The 22,046-nt window shown below is 46.0% G+C and overlaps 1 protein-coding gene across 5 annotated transcripts in view; it reads right to left on the bottom strand.

Annotated features, from left to right (window-relative positions):
• The window catches only part of sd (TEA domain transcription factor 1 homolog scalloped), a 330,242-nt gene that overhangs the window by 277,554 nt on the left and 30,642 nt on the right, over positions 1–22,046 (bottom strand). For 3 of the 5 annotated variants that reach the window (XM_071686621.1, XM_071686624.1, XM_071686623.1), the window contains exon 2: positions 4,128–4,205. The exons of the other annotated variants lie outside the window; for them this stretch is intronic. In XM_071686621.1, the coding sequence (XP_071542722.1) occupies positions 4,128–4,176 (49 nt within the window). In that variant the 5' untranslated portion in view covers positions 4,177–4,205. The remainder of the gene's footprint in view (positions 1–4,127; positions 4,206–22,046) is intronic. 5 annotated transcript variants of the gene reach the window in all.

The following is a 22,046-nucleotide window of genomic DNA, read 5'->3' as shown; positions in this document are numbered from 1 at the left end:
AAATCAAGATAAACCCCACACTCCCATTAAACACCACACCCCCTCCCCCTCATAAATCCAGAGCGACATCACGGTCCTCACCAGGTAAATCCTACCCTGGCCAGGACCATGTAGTCAGATGTCGGGAACAGAAGGTTAGGCGGATCCAGATTATAAAACAGTATGTAGAACAACGTAATCCAATACCTTTATATATATATATATATATATATATATATATATATATATATATATATATATATATATATATTTTTTTTGCTTTATCGCTGTCTCCCGCGTTAGCGAGGTAGCGTAAGGAAACAGACGAAAGAATGGCCCAACCCACCCATATACACATGTATATACATACACATCCACATACGCAAATATATATATATATATATATATATATATATATATATATATATATATATATATATATATATATATATATATATATTCTTTCATACTATTCGCCATTTCCCGCATTAGCGAGGTAGCGTTAAGAATAGACGACTGGGCCTTTGAGGGAATATCCTCACCTGGCCCTCGTCTCTGTTCCTGCTTTTAAAAAATTAGAAAAAAAAAAAAGAGAGGGGAGGATTTCCAGCCCCCGCTCCCTCTCCTTTTAGTCGCCTTCTACGACACGCAGGGAATACGTGGGAAGTATTCTTTCTCCCCTATCCCCAGGGATAATATATATATATATATATATATATATATATATATATATATATATATATATATATATATATATATATATATATACATATATATATACATATATATATACATATATATATATATATATATATATATATATATATATATATATATATATATATATATATATATATATATATATATATTTTTCTTTTTCTTTCAAACTATTCGCCATTTCCCGCATTAGCGAGGTAGCGTTAAGAACAGAGGACTGAGATAGGGGAGCAAGAATACTTCCCACGTATTCCCTGCGTGTCGTAGAAGGCGACTAAAAGGGGAGGGAGCGGGGGGCTGGAAATCCTCCCCTCTCGTTTTTTTTTTTTTTTTTAATTTTCCAAAAGAAGAAGGAAGGATATATATATATATATATATATATATATATATATATATATATATATATATATATATATATATATATATATATATATATATATATATATATATTACTGACTTCTAATAATGAAAGCTAGTAAATATTCACGACTGGGTGATTTTGCAATTCTCATTACTACATCTGAAGGCAATGCCGGCTGCTGAAACAACAACAATACTGAGCACACGTATATAACCTCGATACAAAACACCTGCGGCAGAAACACGTAATATTAAGTAGTAGTGTTAAGAAACACTACCAGGAAATTACTGAGTAACCCTCGCTCATACGGGAGTAACCCTCGCTGATACGCTAGTAACCCTCGCTAATACGGTAGTAACCCTCGCTGATACGCTAGTAACCCTCGCTAATACGCTAGTAACCCTCGCTAATACGCTAGTAACCCTCGCTAATACGGGAGTAACCCTCGCTAATGCGGAGTAACCCTCGCTAATACGGAGTAACCCTCGCTAATACGGTAGTAACCCTCGCTAATACGGAGTGACCCTCGCTAACACGGTAGAAACCCTCGCTAATACGGTAGTAAACCTCGCTAATACGGAGTAACCCTCGCTAATACCGTAGTAACCCTCGCTAATGCGGAGTAACCCTCGCTAATACGGTAGTAACCCTCGCTAATACGGTAGTAACCCTCGCTGATACGGTAGAAACCCTCGCTAATACGGTAGAAACCCTCGCTAATACGGTAGTAACCCTCGCTAATGCGGTAGTAACCCTCGCTAATACGGTAGTAACCCTCGCCAATACGGAGTAACCCTCGCTAATACGGTAGTAACCCTCGCTAATACGGTAGTAACCCTCGCTAATACAGAGTAACCCTCGCTAATACAGAGTAACCCTCGCTAATACGGTAGTAACCCTCGCTAATACGGTAGTAATCCTCGCTAATACGGTGGTAACCCTCGCTAATACGGAGTAAATCTCGCTGATACAGAAGCCAACGCGACGAAAAGGTCAACACAGTGAAATCTTTACCTTGTTTTATCATGATGTAGAGAAATACTTGAATTATATGAAATAACAGTGAATAAGCCTGCTCGAGAATGACACTGAAACATTTACTTCAACTTCCTTATTCTTTGTGGATTAAAGGTTTAAATACTTTCTCCCCAGGGCGTCCGGCGGATGACATAAGATCAGACTGTGTTTTCCAGTCAGCATGTAGAAATTTTCTATTCCATTCTATTCTATTTCTATACACTACCTGGAGCTCCCTCATAGCTGTGTGGCCCCGTCGGCGGACGCTTCTGAGAAGTTGGTGGTCGGAGAAGGTTTCTGCTCAACCATTCTCCTGTTTCCTGAGAACCTCAACCTCATCATAGACTATCAGGTCTTGTGTCATCTGTTGTCCATCCTCCGTACTGCCTCTCTCTCTCTCTCGATATCTTTTGAGTCCACTTTTCTACGGTCTCGAACAAGGCATCCTTCATGTCCCATCTCCTCAAGTTCCTGGATAAGATCAATCGGCTCCCTAAGGTGGCGTTTCTGTAGCCTAACTTACGAACTGTGTCGCTTTCACTGGAATGTTCCCTCTCGAAATCACAGACTAAACCTCTTTACATTTCACCAGCCCAAATTCACAGAACGATGTGAGTGAGGAGTTCTTCTTGTATCTGTTCCCGTATGTACGCTGTTGACACACTGTGGACCCTTCAGGCACCTGAGATACGTACATAAGTCTCTCCTTGAGGGGAGAAATAAAAGGCCCCATTTGTCAACAAGTCCAAGAGGCCTCTCTTGATGCCACCTGCTGCCTGGTCCAGAGCCAGGTGGCACCAGCAAGGGGCGGGGGCACTACCTCCCACCTCACACGAGCGTCACTCGTCTCTTGCGTCACTCCGGAGCCCAGCAGGTGGTCCAGCCTCAGAGCAGGTAACAAAACATGAGCAGGAGAATGACCAGTACAGGTGGACTCTGAGGGTGATAACCGTGGCGAAAGATAGGAGGAAAATATCGATGCTTCAGAGAGAACTAGACAGTGGAGAATGTCTGTCAACATTCCGGGAAAAAGATGTTGGCTACGATGTTCTCTGGTTCTGCTGAGCCAAGAGAATGGGGGCTGGAGGCTCCTGCCACGCCCTAGCTGACAGGTACGGGGGAGTATATACACCTGACCCCATACGGGACCTTGGTGACCCAGCCCACCTCCTACAGTGCCCACGTGTGATACTCGACCAGTACACGTGATAGCACATCTGATCATGTAAACGTGCCTCGCCACCCTGAGTGTTGAGACACTGCAAGCCTTCCTACCATCGCTCAGTGCAACCTGAACGAAGGTGAGAGTTACAGACTGGTGGCTGTGCACATCAGCCGACCAAGGAAGTACTGTCGTCATTATTCAAAAGTGCTAAACTCCCACTTCTCTCTCATTAAACGTAAGCTAATGGGCGAGACGTAATATACCTGTCTTCCTGGCAGACAGCTTCTGCATAACCATTTCAATCTTTTTAACTTTTAACTCATTTCTTTTTTTTCTCTCTCTCTCTTCTTTCATACTCCCTTCCCTTTTTTTCATTCAATAACTTGCCTCAGTGATGGCTTCCACTCATCATGACTACACCTTGGTTGTAACACACTAACCACATGCACAGTATCTCCTCTACCACAGTAACTATGTGGGATTCTGCTCCACCCTCCACCACACAAGATACCCTACTGAGGTGACAGCAGGGCTGCACTCCCTTACTGAGGTGACAGAAGGACTCTACTCCCTTACTGAGGTTCTAAGGTGACAAACAGCAGGACTCTACTTTCCTGCTGAGGTATGACAGCAGGAATCTCCTTCCCCAGTGTGACTGGTAAATAGTCAGTATCCACTTCCCTCCCTGACTTGGGTGACAACATGACTTTACCACCACACTGTCAACAACGTACCATCACCACCTACTCCGGCCAATCTTCCATATCTACAGCCCAGGTACTCCCCCTACAGGTAGGCATGTGGGCGCCACTACCATATCTACAACAATACTTCTACAACCCATCTCTACGGCCCTCCTACAACCCTACAAGTGCTCAAGACACTAACCTCCCCAGGGCTCGTCGGCTTCGGTCCCTGGCCCTGATATCCCTGGCATTTGAGGCGTGGCGAGGGAGACTGTGGCACCTGGAGATATTAGGGTGCGCATTAGTAGGGTTGACCAGACAGCGGCGCCCACCCGCCCACCCTGGGGAGCCAAACCATGCTCCTGGCTACTCAACCCATCTGCTCACCCACCCACACACCTACCTACCTACATTAACTGCCAAGTCTGTCTTCTTAGTCTGTATCCCAGAAGCTACATCTTCACATATAATCTACTGTTAACACTGATGCCTCCCTCACACAACATCTGCATCAACTGTTGACAAAAAAAGAGAGCCCGTTCCCAGTACACTGCACTACACCCTGTCATACAACCTACATGTTATGATCACAACACTTCTCGTACTCGACAAATTCTATAACTTCCGTGGATGAATGAGTTATCCTGTGTACACAAAATCTTCAAAGAAACACAACCTTGGATTAATCACAGCACAAACCCCGTGGGGTTTGGGAGAGGTGAGGAAGGGGGTGGGGGGTTATGGTTATATCATTACCTATTATATAAGGGCAGAGTTCTACACTCGTGTTGCCCCATCACTTGAAGTTTCTATTCTAACTATGACAAGATTTTGACATGATGCGGGGTTAGCGCTCAGCGCTCACAGCAAAAGGAAAAAAAAATAGGGATAGAGGAATATAAGTGGAGGGGAGCGGGGGGGGGGGTGAAGAAAGATCTGGTCGAGGAGAAAACTGAACCCAGATCTTTACTCTCAAGTGAACATTTATATATCTCCGTTCACACTAGGATGGAGCCTCACACTCGTGGGACTTCATCTCAACCTCACATTTCCCTCCTACATACAAGTGAATGCTCCAGTGATGTCCACATTCTTTCTGGTTTTTTTTTTCCAACATGACCAACACTGCCCCAGGAAAACATGCCCCTTGTCGAAGGCTAGAGAGAGAGAGAGAGAGAGAGAGAGAGAGAGAGAGAGAGAGAGAGAGAGAGAGAGAGAGAGAGAGAGAGAGAGAGAGAGAGAGAGAGAGAGAGAGACAGACAGACAGACAGACAGACAGACAGACAGACAGACAGACAGAGAGAAGACTTTAATCAGGGATCCGCAGGTGTTTGTACACCTGACTCTTAAAGAGGTAGAAGGGGTTAGAGGAAGAGTGGCGGGGAAAAAAAGGGGAGGAGGAGGAAGAGACTACCACAGGTCAGAAGGTCGAGGAAGACGGCTGATGTCACGATGATTCTTCACCCACCTCACCATCATCCAGGTGCCTATGTATGACTCCCTGATGATCCTCCTCACATACTCTGGTGACATGTTGGGCATGAAGGTCCACGTGCCTTATAAAAGCACATGAGTCTTGCAACTAGTTCCCACCACACACCCCGACCACCATCTAATCAATTCACTAACGTGCTGCATTCTTAAGGGCCAAATTTCACTCGCCATTTGTCTGGCTACTGCTGCAAGTCTGGCTAGGTCTCACTGCAATATTTTACACGCCACATCACATTGCACATCTATTTTTTCTTGAAAGTTTTGGCAACGTCAGCCAACATATTTGGGAATGGTTTAGTCTCATTTGGCGAGTAATTTGCACAGATCAAAAACAGCAGTGGTCCCTGAGGGCACTACGGCCCTGAGGGATTCCACTCGCCAGACTAATAAAAAACGCTCCCCTGACATTTACTCTCTGCTTTAATAAATAAATAAAGAACGGTTTACTGAACATATACATATACATATATATATATATATATATATATATATATATATATATATATATATATATATATATATATATACAGGCAATTCTACAGAGCATACTCTACGGTTTATACATTATGCATGTAGTGGTGATTATGGGTAAGTTACAGTAACATAGAAGTCGACATACTTTGTGTGTGAACGGGTGTGTATGTCTATATAAGCAAACGTGTGTGTGTGTGTGTGTGTGTGTGTGTGTGTGTGTGTGTGTTCTCGCTGTAACATGAGGAAGGCAAGATAGGCAACTGATGTTCCCAAGATCTTGGTTACACCGTCTCCTGAGCTGTACAGAAGGGAACGGCCATGTGCAATACAATGGCCCATGCCAGGTTTTAATCGCCTCTCTACTGGTACATGAGGATCGGCTCGCGTCGCTATCATCCTCCACTGAACGTGATCCCAACAAGGTGCTGTAGGCGGCGCGTTATTACTTTACTAAACTTAGGCTCGGCATTTCCGAGACATGGTAATTAGTCGGGAGGGGTTTGGCTGTTTGTCACAACACATGGAAGAAAGGGGTATACGTACACTAGAATCAACGTCCACCCGGCAATCTTACTCTCCTCGATCAACAAGTTCCTTTAATCATAACAATTAATCAACAGAGCCAGAAAGGTCTGCTTCTGAAGAATCACTTGCATATTCCCCACCAAGCCATAACGCCATATGATCGTACCTTCCTATGTAACTATCTCAGTGGATCACACTCTGTCTACTCCCTCACACACACACACACACACACACACACACACACACACACACACACATACACACACACACACACACACAAAACATGAGGTTGGGGAGGATCCATGTAGCCACAGGAATAATAACGCATATGTGCAACAAGTGTTCGCTTTGAACAATAGGAGTGAGAAACACTCGGAGAAAGAAAGGGATTTGTATATAGCATTCATGGATCTGTACAGAGCGTTGGGTTGATAGAGATGCCCTATGGAAGATGCACCGAAGATGCTACTCGATGAAAAGACGAGTTTCCATCAGTAGACAGAGACGTGTTTGCCAGTAGGAAGGGAGGAACTAGGGTAATACTGAGTGAAGGTAGGTGTGCGTCAAGGGTGTGTGATGTCACCATGGCTATACACCCTACACAGGTAATCCTCAAAAACCCTCACACAAAAGGTAAACAAAGGTTGAAAAAAAGGGAATAACTGAATTAAGGAAACATTCATGAGTGAAATGTACATTTATGGCATATCATAAGTCTAATTCATCTTTAATGATGTCACTTAGGGACAACATAGGAAAACAAAGCCAATGAACTTCTCGGTATGACCCAATCAAAAAAGTATAAAAAGATAAATAAAAAAAAATTACCCACTGAAACTGAAAAAAAAAAATGAATAGAAAACATCTTATGCTCCAATTCTTAGACTGAAGTGACGCCCCCATCACTCATGCAACAGGAAATCTTCATTAGATAAACATAAGCTTAAAAAAAAAAAAAAAACTACGGAGGCAGAACCAGCACACACGGACCCGCCTGAGATCAAGTCTTACAGCTGTGGTTAGGAAATGACATGACCTGATTGATTGTGTGATGGTTTGTAAAGCGCCAGAACCTACTGGTTACTCAACACTTTTTACTATGAAAAGGATATCGAAAAAAAATACTAAAATCCTTTCATATAAAATGCTGCACACTGGTTTCCTTTATAAGAAATCTAAAAAAAAGACTCAAAACTAATTATGTAGAATTATGTTTGAGCTATTCTCTAAAAAAAAAAAAATGTTCACCAGTCTTTTTGTAATAACATAATCATCTAAAATTTCTCCATACTTTTATCCCTTCCATTATCATTCTATTATTTATATTTGAATGAGACTCCTATATTTCTGGCATTACGTTAGTAAAGATTGCACGGTAATGTTGCCGATGCAGGAAACACATACTGGGGAAGGTCTCCCTCCATTAACAAACCGTGAGGGTCAATATATGACCAGTTCTCAGTCGACGAAGAAGTGTTTAAAACTAGCGACGCCAGATGAAGGAGGAAGGCCATGCTTCAACACCTTTCTTAATCCTTTGTAGTTTGTTATATTCTTCTGGGCTTCCAAGTCCCGTGTAGCTTCCCATTTAACTTGGTAAACCACGAAGCAAGCGTCACCTGGGTTCGAAGGGTGAGAGAGAGAGGTGTGGTAGTAAGAAGAGTGTAGTTAAGAGATGTAGAGGGTGTGCTGCAATGGTATGGACGTATGGAGAGAATGAGTGAGGAAAGGCTCACAAAGAGAATATGTGTGTCTGAAGTACATGGACAACGGGGAGACTAAACTGGAGATGGAAGGATGGTGTAGAAAATATTTTGAGTGCCTTGGGCCCGAACACGCAGGAGGGTGAAAGGCATGCACGGGAATAGTAAAGTGGAGCGATATGGTAAATAGGGGGCAACGAGCTGTCAATGGATTGAATTAAAGCATATGAAGCAGCCGGAAAACAAAGAAAAGGTTTGTAGGGCCTGGTTGTGAATAGGGGTCTGTGAATTCCGTGCATCACACATTGACTACATGAACGCTAAGGAATGTACGTGAGCAAATGGTGCCTTACTTCGTCTGTTCCTAACGCTATCTCGCTAACGCAGGAAACGGTGAATACATATGAACAAGTATGCTTACAATGAATGATTATTTAGAATTATCTACTTTGTTAACGTATAAGACGAAGATATTTAAAACTAGGAAAAAACTGAAAATCGTCTCCCTCACACAACCACAGACTTCATAATCACATCTAACACATCTATACATATATACATATTCTTTCTTTCTTTTTCTTTTAAACTATTCGCCATTTCCCGCGTTAGCGAGGTAGCGCTAAGAACAGAGGACTGGGCCTTTTTTGGAATATCCTCACCCGGCCCCCTCTGTTCCTTCTTTTGGAAAAAAAAAAAAAAAAACGAGAGGGGAGGATTTCCAGCCCCCCGCTCCATCCCCTTTTAGTCGCCTTCTACGACACGCAGGGAATACGTGGGAAGCATTCTTAATCCCCTATCCCCAGGGATATATATATATATATATATATATATATATATATATATATATATATATATATATATAATCTTGTATCTCCCCTGACGATGTAATCATTACAAGAAAGTGCACTTGGGAACATATCGTGTTTCATTTTCCTCGTGGTTATCAGCAAAATTACTAGATCACGCGCACCACTGTGACCTACCGTAATATATATATATATATATATATATATATATATATATATATATATATATATATATATATATATATATTGCACACTTGATAGCCGTTTCCCGGATTCGCAAGGAAGCGCTCATCCGTTCACATCCATTCTCTAGCTGTAGTGTGCAATGCACCGAATCCACAGCTCCCTATCCCCAGCCAGGCCTCACAGAACTTTCCATGGTTTACCATGGACGCTTCACATGCCCTTGTTCAGTACAGTGACGGCACGTCTGGAGTAAAAAAGCTTTTGAGTGATGGGGCCTGAATATGCAGAAGGGTAAAAGGCATGCACAGGATAAAGTGAACTGAAACGATGTGCTTTACAGGGGTCGACGTGCTGTTAATGGAATGATCGGAGCATGTAAGTCTGCTGGGGGAAACCATGGAAAGGTCTGTGCGATAGCTGTGGTTTCGGTGCATTGCAAATGATAGCTGAGAATGCATGTGAGCGAATGCGGCCTTTCTTCGTCTGTTCCTGACGCTACCTCGCTAATGCGGGACACGGCGTTTAGTACTGAGGATGATACATAAATATGCCTTGCGTGACGTAGAAGGCGACTAAAAGGAGAGGGAGTCGGGGGGGGGGGGGGGTGCTGGAAATCCTCCCCTTCAGATTTACTTACCAAAAGAAGGAACTAGGAAGGGGGTCAAGTGAGGATTTTCGCTCTAAGGCTCAGTCCTCAGTTCTTAACGCTACCTCGCTAACGCGGGAAATGGCGAATATGTACGAAAAATAAAGAAAAAAATTTATATATATATATATATATATATATATATATATATATATATATATATATATATATAAACGCCCACATAGGCACATATACATACATATACATATACATATGCAGACATTTCATACACGTGAACATATTCATACTTGCTTGCCTTCATCCATTCCTGACACTACCCCGCCCCACAGGAAAACAGCATCGCTATAGAGAGAGAGAGAGAGAGAGTTACCGAACTCCGCCTGCTCAAGGTTACATCGCCCCCGAAAAGTCACCTTTGGCGAGATAGTACCACTGTTAGTGGACGAAAGGATCACAGTCTCCTTCACAAAGTCCTCACTCCAGAGAAGTCCTTTCGTCCCTCCTCCCCTCCCCTGCCTTTTCTTCCCCCTCCCGCTCCCCTGCTGCTCCGCAACCATACCCTGGCCAAGCATCCCCTCCCCCCCTTTGTCACACCTGCCCGGCTCGCCACCCTCAGCCCCAACAGTCGTGAGCAGGGGCACCGTCAACGTCTCCCGCAGCAGCAGCAGCAGCAGGTGTGGGCGCCGCGTCATCCACCCACACCCACCCTTCCGGAGCCCGCCCACCATCCCCTACCCACGTGTGAGCAGACAAAAGATGACCAGCGGGACGTACACCAGTACACATACACATACCACACAAAAGGAACTGTTGAAAAAGTGCAGCAGAGGGCATGCACGATGATCATCCTGGGTCCCTCATAACACCACTGTCAACCATCGCTCAACACCCTCGTCCTCCCAACTCTCTCCACTCGTTGCCTACACTTCAAATGCACCACCCTCGCCACCGTCGACTCCTTATACTAGTCCGCTTCCCCGAGTTGAAGTTCGCGCACCATAAACTTATCGAACTCATACGAGCTCGTACAGACCGCTAAAGGGGCAGCCCCCAACCCAACCATTGCGATCACCAATAATCAGTAGACTGAACCCTAATACTGTTGGAGTAGACTTTCACCCCTAACCCCCATCCCTTCCATTTTAAGGTGCCATTGTCAGTCATAAGGGTATATTCTCTCGACCGTAGCTGCACTTAAAGCAATACACCGTCCGTTAACCATAGTAGTAGTAGTAGTCGTAGTAGTAGTAGTAGTAGTAGTAGTAGTAGTAGTAGAGGCTTGATCCGTATGCTACCAGCATGTTACCAAATTGTCTGGTTTACGTTCCCACGCCTGACCCTCTCCAGGTGATGTCATTCCCCCTCCCCCCCCCCGACAACTGACACCTGGCAGGTGTGTGAGGTGGGGGAGGGGTGGAGTAACGGGTGACACGGGCCACACCTCAACCTGGGGTTCATCTGTGTCACCCACTCCCACTCCCCAACACAGCGCCTCCCCCCCACACACTTCTTGGTCGTCTCTCCAATTTCTGATGCGTTCTAAATATACTTTCCCCTGCCTTCCCCCACTAGTGTCTTCCTCCAGCCCTGGACACTCCTCCTCCAGCCCTGAACACTCCTCCTCCAGCCCTGAACACTTCTCCTCCAGCCCTGAACACTTCTCCTCCAGCCTCAGACACTCATCCTCCAGCCCTGGACACTTATCCTCCAGTCCTGAACACTTCTCCTCCAGCCCTGGACACTCCTCCTCCAGCCCTGGACACTTCTCCTCCAGCCTCAGACACTCCTCCTCCAGCCCTGGACACTCCTCCTCCAGCCCTGAACACTTCTCCTCCAGCCCTGGACACTCCTCTTCCAGCCTCAGACACTCATCCTCCAGCCCTGGACACTTATCCTCCAGCCCGGAACACTCAGGCAGGTGGCGCGTCAGTAGCCGTGGGTGGGGGTGCAGGGTTGGAGGGGGAAGGGAGCGGCCCAGCACCGCACGCTCAGTAAACATCCCTCCCGGTGCCCCGCACCTGCTCCACCCACACTCCCCACCTCCCTCCTGACCTGATTACCCTCCTCACCTACTGCCCTTACGACCCATTTTGCTTGTTACCTACTTGTAGTGTTACTCTGTTTAACCAACTCCATCGTTACCAAGCTTCTTCAGTATCACCTATTGAATATATATATAAAAAAATAGTTATCGCTAATTATTTCTTTTCATTTTTCCTTCGCAGTTCAGACGCAGAGCAGAAATCGTCAAAGTGATGGAGAACATTTTCCCCAGACTTCACTTTCCTATAGAATTTCCATGGCAGTATCTTACGCCTACAGTGTTCGGTGTTGTCTTCTTAACTTCTTCCTGCCAGCAGTTGAGCCAGAGGGAGAGGTGGGTGGGTAGCAGTCTTCTGCTTTTTTATCCTGTTTCTAAAACATATTCAAACGTTTCCTTGACTGATAACCTCAACACGGACCATCAGGTCTCCCCTTCATCAGACCTTCCCTTGTAATCCTATGTACTTTCCAATTACTCATGCTCCTCATTACCAAATTCCCTCATCATCCGGCTCGTTTGTTACCTACCGTCCTCATTATCCCTCACTATTGCTACCTACCTTCCTCATTACCCATTCACCTCACGACCTACTTTTCTCATTACCCGGCTTGCATATTACTTAACTTCCTCACAACCCATCACCCTCGCTACCTACATTCCTATTACCCATCCTCCTCACAACAAACTTCCCTCATTACCCACCTCGCTCGTTGCCTGCTATGTTGATTACCTACCACCCTCGCTGCCTCCCTCCACCATCTCACCTCTCATTGCGTCAATCACCCTTGAGGATGTCCCTCAAATTACCCCAGAGTTATTTACCTACGTCTGCACCTTGTCCCCTCTATTAACTTTAAACCTACATGCCTCCCTACCCATCTCTTCACCTACCTGCTCACTTAACCATCGCCCTATCTACCCTATCTGTTCCCAGACCTCGCCTCTGCTTTTAAGGCCTCGACAAATCTGAAGGGTTTCCGTAAAAATGAATTACAACGGCGTGTGTTAGGTCATCAAAACTGTATAGTGCAAGTATAATGATTTTAATAATAATAATCATAATTATTATTATTATTATTATTATCATTACCATTATCATTTTTATCAAAACTATATAGTGCGAGTATAATAATAATAATAATAATAATAATAATAATAATAATAATAATAATAATAATAATAATAATAATAAATATCATCATCATCATTATTATTACTATTATTATTATTATTATTATTATTATTATTATTATTATTATTATTATTATTATTATTATCAAAACTATATAGTGCGAGTATAATAATAATAATAATAATAATAATAATAATCATAATTGTTATCATTATCATTACTATCATTATTAACTGTTTCAAAAGCAGACAAAGGCTGCAGATGCAAAAGAACAATATTCACACAACGAAGACTGTGGCTGTGAGAATGCACGTGCCACACAGAATTCAGATTAGCCTAGTCAACTCTAAGTGAACTACTGGTAAACTTGTAAACTCCGGATTATATTTTCCTCCTGTAGCCTTGATGTGGTGGTGAGGCTGGTGTCTCGGTCCTGTATAGCCTTGGCGAGGGAGATGGTCAGGGTAGAAGCCTGGGACCCGCAGACCACTCACTACCAACACACACACACACACACCTTCCCACGTGGGCGGCACGTACGCACACCCCCAACCCCCACTACTCTCTCTCTCTCTCTCTCTCTCTCTCTCTCTCTCTCTCTCTCTCTCTCTCTCTCTCTCTCTCTCTCTCTCTCTCTCACACACACAAACACACACACACACACACCCCAACCCCCACTACACACTCTCTCTCTCTCTCTCTCTCTCTCTCTCTCTCTCTCTCTCTCTCTCTCTCTCTCTCTCTCTCTCTCTCTCTCTCTCTCACACACACACACACACACCCTCCCTCACCCTCCGTGTCCACCTTACATCCCTGGACTAAAAATACAGAGTGGCGGGGAGACTGTGGCCGCCCGAGCGGCGGTCGCCCGCCCGGCCAGTTGGTTACTTTGACCATTTTATTTACCAGCGCACACGTTGCTGTAGCCAAGGCGCTACAAGCACTCCGCGGTCATGAGCGTATAGGATGATCAAGATACAGGTGAATAGAAAAGGTATAGTACGGGGGTGGGCTGTGAGCCTCACATATTCGTACAGTAAAAGATGATCATGAATGTGTCGCACTTAAGGACAATGTTATCAACATGTGAGCTAGTTTCTGGGGACGACGGTTTGAGAGCTCCTTGTGTGCAACACACAGACGTCTACCATGCAGGCAAGGGGTTGGGTCAGCACCTACATGTTAGGGTGAGGAGGGTGATACACCACGAGTCAAGTTACAGAGGAACCTGGTCTCTCAGCGTCATCTAGACTGGTGAGCATTGCCATGTGGTCAAGGAATGGACCAAAGTCATTCTCACGGTACGCACCGTCAACACACTCTACGGTACAGTGGTTACAGCCAGGGGTGTGGTTGTGTACCGTCAACACACTCAACGGTACAGTGGTCACAGCTAGGGTGTGGTTGTGTACCGTCAACACACTCTACGGTACAGTGGTCACAGCTACGGTGTGGTTGTGTACCGTCAACACACTCAACGGTACAGTGGTCACAGCTAGGGTGTGGTTGCTGTACCGTCAACACACTCTACGGTACAGTGGTCACAGCTAGGGTGTGGTTGCAGTACCGTCAACACACTACGGTACAGTGGTTACAGCCAGGGGTGTGGTTGCTGTATCGTCAACACACTCTACGGTACAGTGGTCACAGCCAGGGTGTGGTTGTGTACCGTCAACACACTCTACGGTACAGTGGTCACAGCTAGGGTGTGGTTGCAGTACCGTCAACACACCCTACGGTACAGTGGTCACAGCTACGGTGTGGTAGGTGTACCGTCAACACACCCTACGGTACAGTGGTCACAGCCAGGGGTGTGGTTGCTGTACCGTCAACACACCCTACGGTACAGTGGTCACAGCCAGGGGTGTGGTTGTGTACCGTCAACACACTCAACGGTACAGTGGTCACAGCTAGGGTGTGGTAGGTGTACCGTCAACACACCCCTACAGACATCTACCCACCTGGGTCTTTAGGTGGTACCGGTGTCCTGCTTGTAAGGACCAGTGGCGTAGGCCGTATCATGGTAAACTAGGCCCTATCATTGTATCTTGGGCTATATCATGGTACCCTAGGCTGTATCATGGTACCCTAGGCTGTACCATTGTACCCTAGGCACCCTGAGCTGTACCATGGTATCCTAAGCTGTATCATGGTACCCTGAGCCGTAACATGGTACCCTGGGCTGTGCCATGGTACCCTGGGATGTACCATGGTACCCTGGGATGTACCATGGTACCTTGGGCTGTACCATGGTACCCTGGGTTGTACCATGGTACCCTGAGCTGTACTATGGTACCTATGGCTGTACCATGGTATCCTGGGCCGTACCATGGTACCCTAGGCTGTACCAATGGTACCATGGGCTGTACCATGGTACCCAAGGTTGTACCATGGTACCCTAGATTGTATCGTGGTACACTAGGCTGTACCATGGTACCCAAGGTTGTACAATGGTATCCTAGGCTGTACCATGGTACCCTCCACCTACAATAGTAAGACACAAGGAAGCAGAAAAAGGAAGCTACATAATGTACCACTGCAACCATGTTTGAATATCCTGTCCCTTCCCAGTTCTACCCGGTGAGGGGACATATGGACACGCAGGTGTCCCTTCCAAGCTCATGACTGTGGCCGCGAGAAGACAGTGTCCCATACGTGTCCCCTCTGTACTCATGTTTGTGATGTCACGGTCATGAGGTCCAGTGAGTGTAGTGTTTGCGCTACACACACAAGGTACTGTGTCACAGTACACGCACACAACACACACATGGTACCGCTACGGTACCAGTAATCAGATATGAGGCTCTGACCTACACCTTAATAGGTAATCAATGTGGTGGTTGCCATGGTGATCCATTGATACAATAATTACAAGAGCAACCAACCATCCCTTCTTACCCCCTCCAGCCCCGAGCCCCGGCCTCAATATATCTGGAGGCAGTTAACACCCTCTACACGCGGACTTCCCAACATGCCAACAACAAAAGTGGAGGACACTTAAAACAGATGGACCAGACTGATGTTGTGTGAGGCTTCGCTAACACGCACCTATCCATAAATTGATTAAACAACTATAGCGACATCACACACACCCGTGCCGCAGACACAACCTTCCATTTTGAACCACTCGCCCTCCTCTCTTCCTACTCGCACACAAGCCTTCCTTCCCGAGTGTTGGCAAGTGTGGCTGGCTCGCTTACCTGCTCTGCCTCCCACCTCCTCACACTGACATAACATCCTTCAGCGAATAAAAAAAGAGGAGACAACACAATGTTGCATAAGCATACGAGAAAACCACGGGAGAAACTACCAGCCACGACCAGACTCCTCCCCTCCCGCTACCATCACAGCCACGACCAGACTCCCCATCCACTCCCCCCAACCATCACAGACACGACCAGACTCCCCATCCACTCCCGCCAACCATCACAGCCACGACCAGACGACCTCCCACCCGCTACCATCACAGACACGACCAGACAACCTCCCTTCCGCTACCATCATGGCCACAACCAAACTCCCCCTGCCACTCCCGCTACCATCACAGACACGACCAGACAGATGGGCTCCCTCCCACCACCGTCACATCAGACAGCTCGTCCGTCGTAACACGAGTCACACAGACAGCTCGTCCGTCGTAACACGAGTCACACAGACAGCTCGTCCGTCGTAACACGAGTCACATCAGACAGCTCGTCCGTCGTAACATGAGTCACATCGTAAGTTACCGCCGTCTTCAAGATGTATTTCCCCACAGGGCCTTGTGCAGGTGGGTCCCTCCCATTGTTGCACGTCATGTTTCAGTTTCACTTTCAACACTGGACCCGGCAGGTAAGACAACATGTTAACCACAACACAATTACCCAACACAAACTCTTACGATACTTTCAAATTTACGAAGGGGAATAATGGACTGGGGGGGTTTGTTGTTGTTGTTAAGGCCTGGTGAATCTTCAACAATGAAAATTAAGAAATCATATTCGACAACGATTACTTTGGTCTGTAGCCATTACGATGAGAGAGACACCACAACACAGTGAGGCACCGACTCCCTCAGGGGAGTGGCCACACACCATCGTCTCCATCAGGCCGCATCAACACCCCAGTGCTCTGGTCACGCCGGAGGCGACCTAAACAACCAGGTAAGAATAGACGACGCCCAGGTGCTCTAATGGCACGGTACCGGTCCAGGTGTTCACATGGCACGGTACCGGTCCATGTGTTCACATGGCACGGTACCGGTCCAGGTGTTCATATGGCACGGTAACGGTCCAGGTGTTCACATGGCACGGTACCGGTCCATGTGTTCATATGGCACGGTACCGGTCCAGGTGTTCATATGGCACGGTACCGGTCCATGTGTTCATATGGCACGGTAACGGTCCAGGTGTTCATATGGCACGGTACCGGTCCAGGTGTTCATATGGCACGGTACCGGTCCATGTGTTCATATGGCACGGTGTCCAGGTGTTCATATGGCACGGTGTCACACAAAATCCTACGGATGATCTTGGGTCCAACCATCACAAATCATCGAGATGGTCAACTTCAACCTCCAGCAGCACTACCCACTACGAGAGTGATATTGCCAGCATTTAATGTTAGACGCCTCAACTTTAGATTTTCACCAATACTGACGAGACTAATTCCACAGTGTCATCTGTAATGTTCCTTGGGGTACCATCACCGGCCTTCATACGACCTTCACATCTCACCAGCAGGATACCTGGGCGGGCGTGAGGTGTGAGTGGTGTGTACCACATACCCCACGGGGGTTACACCTCCACAGTCGCAACACTGGCCAGACAGGACAGGTGTTGCCTTCCACTAATACCACCGCCCACGGCCGCAACACTGGCCAAGTAAGCCAAATGTTACAAGACAGATCACTGCAAGACGCTAAGCATTATATACGTAACTGTCATATCAAAACAATGAAGCAAAGAATTTTATTTTCACTGCACTATCAAGTCTTAGTGGTTTTCGATTAAATTATTACGATAACTTATTAATGAAAAACAACTCAAGAGTTTTCTTTCATCTCTGCTTGAACCTGGGATCATTCTTGGTGACATCCTCAAGATCCTTGGGTATAAACATTCACTATTAATGTCATTATTTCCTCACTAAGTTAACATGGTGATGCCACTGGTGTCGACCCACACCCGGCTCCTGACCTGAGCTCCGTAAGGCCACACAGAAAACTCTGCACCATCTCTATATATGACCTACAGATGCGAGAGTAAAGCTGGTATCGAACCCATGTTCTGTAGACACGGGCCTTCGTGAGAGGCTAATGTGACACGATATGAATCGGAGGCTTTACCGAAACTAGCTCAGTGAACCATATCCCTTGAAAACTTATGTAAATAACTGATTTGTCGGTATAGGAAATCACTACCTCCAGTCTAAGGCGCTACCTGGCCCACCGTGCACAAGGCGCTACCTGGCCCACCGAAAACAAGGCGCTACCTGGCCCACCGCACACAAGACACTACCTGGCCCACTGTGCACAAGACACTACCTGGCCCACCGTACACAAGACACTACCTGGCCTACCGTACAAGACACTACCTGGCCCACTATACACAAGACACTACCTGGCCCACCGTACACAAGACACTACCTGGCCTGAGGTAGCGACATCATTCATCATGAGCCTAACACTTGTAACAAACATTTCATACAAGATCCGAAAACTGGAAATACCATCACTGTACTGATGGTACACCATCAGCCTTGTTATCTCTGGCACAGCTAGGATGACCTCAACAACGTCTCTAACACAGCTATGATGACCTCGACAACGTCTCTAACGCAGCTATGATGACCTCGACAACGTCTCTAACACAGCTATGATGACCTCGACAACGTCTCTAACACAGCTATGATGACCTCGACAACATCATCTCCAACACAGATGGAATGACCTTAACAATCATCACTAACATAGCTAGAATTATCTCAAACAATCATTTCTAGTATCGCTAGGTTCACTAAACAATCATCTATAACACAGCTACGATGCCTTTAACAATCACCTCTATAACAAAGCTACAGTGACCAAACAACCATCTCTTAACATGATGACCTTAACAATCGTCTTCAACACAACCTGAAAAGTCATCCCAAGCATAGCGAGTACTACCTCAATCACCACTTAAACAAAGCTAGGATGCCCAAAACAACCATTTCACACCCATGATTACCACAACATTGATCTCTAACACAGCTAAGACTGCCTCAACCACACGAGACTACCACACGTTCTGCCACAGGGAATACCACAACAAAGAATTGCTATCAACATGTCTTACGAAGGGTTATCATTACTATCACTTCTAACATAATTCATCACGAACGCATGATTATCAGGCACTGCTTACATGGCAGTATCTGAGGGAATTGTAATATGCAATCATCATCAGCACTTCTAAACTTACGTATCATCACTACTCTCCCTTATTACCATTAGTTAACGCCTTTAACAAGGGAGCATCATTGGTGCTTCTAACACGGGAGTAGAGTCACTAGTGCTCCTAACACAGGGGGAAGGGGGAGTATCACTGGTACTTCTAACACGGGAATAGTGTCAATTGTGCTCCTAAAACAAGGGGGGAGTATCACTGGTACTTCTAACGCGGGAATAGGGTTAATGGTGCTTCTAACACAGGGGGAATGTCACTAGTACTTGTAACACGTGAGGAGTATCACTGGTGCTCCTAACATTGGAGGAGGGCTGCTAATAATGGATCAGACATGTGTCACCAGGTACCAAATATCTGTTAACAGGGACAGACACTTGCTACAGGTGCTAAACACTTGTCATCTGGACCGAACACGTGTCTCAAGGTCCCGATCACTTGTCATCAGAGCCCAACCTTTGTCACCACGACTAAACACTATTCACTAGGGGCTAGACACTTGTTACAAGGATTGAACAACTGTCCTTAGGACCAGTCGCTGGCAGTTCTACCAAGTTCCTTAACCCCGATCAAGTGATCATCATGACAGTGGATGAACACGCGATACACCACGACAGAAGGCAGAGGGACGACAAGGAAAAGGAGAGGTGTCCTTTCCTAAGAGTCGGGTAGAGTAGCAAGACACTAGGCTTCATTCTGTATCTAGAAGGGGGTCAAAGACACCATGGTTGGCAAAAATCAAGCAAAGGGTAGAATACACCGGGAGAAGAATCCCTGTTGTGTATAAGACAAGGAAAATGGCCAGCGTGGAGTCTACAAAATGCACGAGGAGAAATGTTAGGGGAAAAGGGTATGAACTGTATCGTTTACGAAGACGGGAGAAGGAAGAGTAAAATGGATAACTATAAGGGAGGGTAACGTCAGAGGAGAATAAAGTACTCGGTTATCGAGGAGAACACTGTCCAGGAGGAGTAAGAAGAAACACATACAGGGAGAGCAGAGAGAGTAACGTTAAAAAAGAGAGAGTTAACGTGCATAGAGTACGAAGCGTTACGCACAAGAATGTAGTTGAGACAGGAGTATGAAGACACGTAGAGTTAGGAGAGCAACTTACAACAAGACTAAGAAGAATAACGTACAAGAAGGCTAAGGAAAGTAACGCACAGGATGAGTACCTTGGGAACAATATATGCGAGCAGGGAGGTGCGAAGCCAGGAGCGACTCATAGAAAACGGGGTGCCGTCACGTATCAGTGACCTACAATGTAAACACAATGTGCGGGTTGGGCAGAGCCACCCCCCAGGGAGCGGAGCATCTCTTCACAATCAACAAAGCAAAGAAATCCATTTGGCTCGTTGGTTAAGGTGCAATACAACGGGGGGCAGGCAGAGGCCGAACCTCACAACCACGTAAGAGGCTAGAGCCCTAGTAACGACCACATCAACAGCAACTAAAGTGGTGGTGATGTTAGGCTCGTGACCCTGGGCCTCGCCACGACCACATCAACAGCCAGTACAGTGGTGGTGACGTGAGGTTCACAACCCCTGCCCTCGTCATGACCCTCAACTTCCCTTGTGCCACCCACAACCTGCACCTTCCCTAGCTACCTCATGCCTCTCTGCGACAATGTTAAAAGACATTTGGAGAAAGTTTTTCCCCAATCCCAACATCCTTGAACTGCAGTGATATGTTTCAAAATCAGCAACGCACATGCGCCACCCATATGTCCCCTGCCACGATCCACACTGTCCCTCATACATCCTCCACATATACATGATAGTGAGGTGGAGGAACGTACAGTGACTACATCCTGGTGAGTGAACAAGCCCAAAGCGCCTCAAGGTGAGAGATTACACAAGGAATACGATCTAAATGATCGGATCATTCCGCCTAATGCTTCACATGTTATACCAGTATACTTGCATCTACAATAATGCTTCACATCCTTATTTACTATTCAACAACCCTTTCTATCGATATAAGCCTAAATTAAACCAACTTACGGCGATGCCACTGTATAAGTTACGAAAGTATTCCACAAATGGATTCACGGTTAAGTTAATCACATAAAACTGGGGATGTTTTCCTGTCACATGAATAATTCAAGCAAAGGAAGTTCGCTGTATATGATCAGTAGTAAGATATGTCTGCTTCCACACAACAGGTGAGTGAGTTGGATAATATGTACCAGTTGCAGGCCACAGACAGCGTCTAGTCCATTATGTGAGCATGTTTCTTTAAATATCTATATTTGGCTAATTATAATATTGAGTATTTCAGTGATGACATGAGTGAAGGGTACATAGCTACAGGTCATGCCTGGGAAGACTACCCATGCCCATCACACACACACACACCACACACACACAACACTGTCAGCAAACATGGCCCCAGCAGCCAATCACCAGGTGTAAGACAAGAGACCAGCATCAGCGAGGCGGACGGAATCTTCCTGCCAGCATAGCGTCAGCTAGTCAAGTAAGCGGTATTGCGGCAGCAGCAGCAGCAGCAGCAGCCTGTCAGGAATGCTGACAGAGTGACCCAGAGGCACAACTATGCTAGTCATGCCACCAACGAGGTCGACACTCACACCCAAGCCTCCTCCGTGTCCGCACCCACTGCTGGCCAACACTATAAAACACGGCGAAGTTATATACATTAATAAGAGGGTTGGAGGTAAAGTTCTCTTTTTTTTTTATGTACAAAAGAAAATCCTTGGGGATGG

Source organism: Panulirus ornatus, chromosome 42 (genome assembly GCF_036320965.1).
Source record: "Panulirus ornatus isolate Po-2019 chromosome 42, ASM3632096v1, whole genome shotgun sequence".
Classification (NCBI taxonomy): Eukaryota; Metazoa; Arthropoda; class Malacostraca; order Decapoda; family Palinuridae; genus Panulirus; species Panulirus ornatus.
The sequence above is the reverse complement of the archived record's forward strand: the minus strand, read 5'-3'. Positions and strand labels throughout refer to the sequence as shown.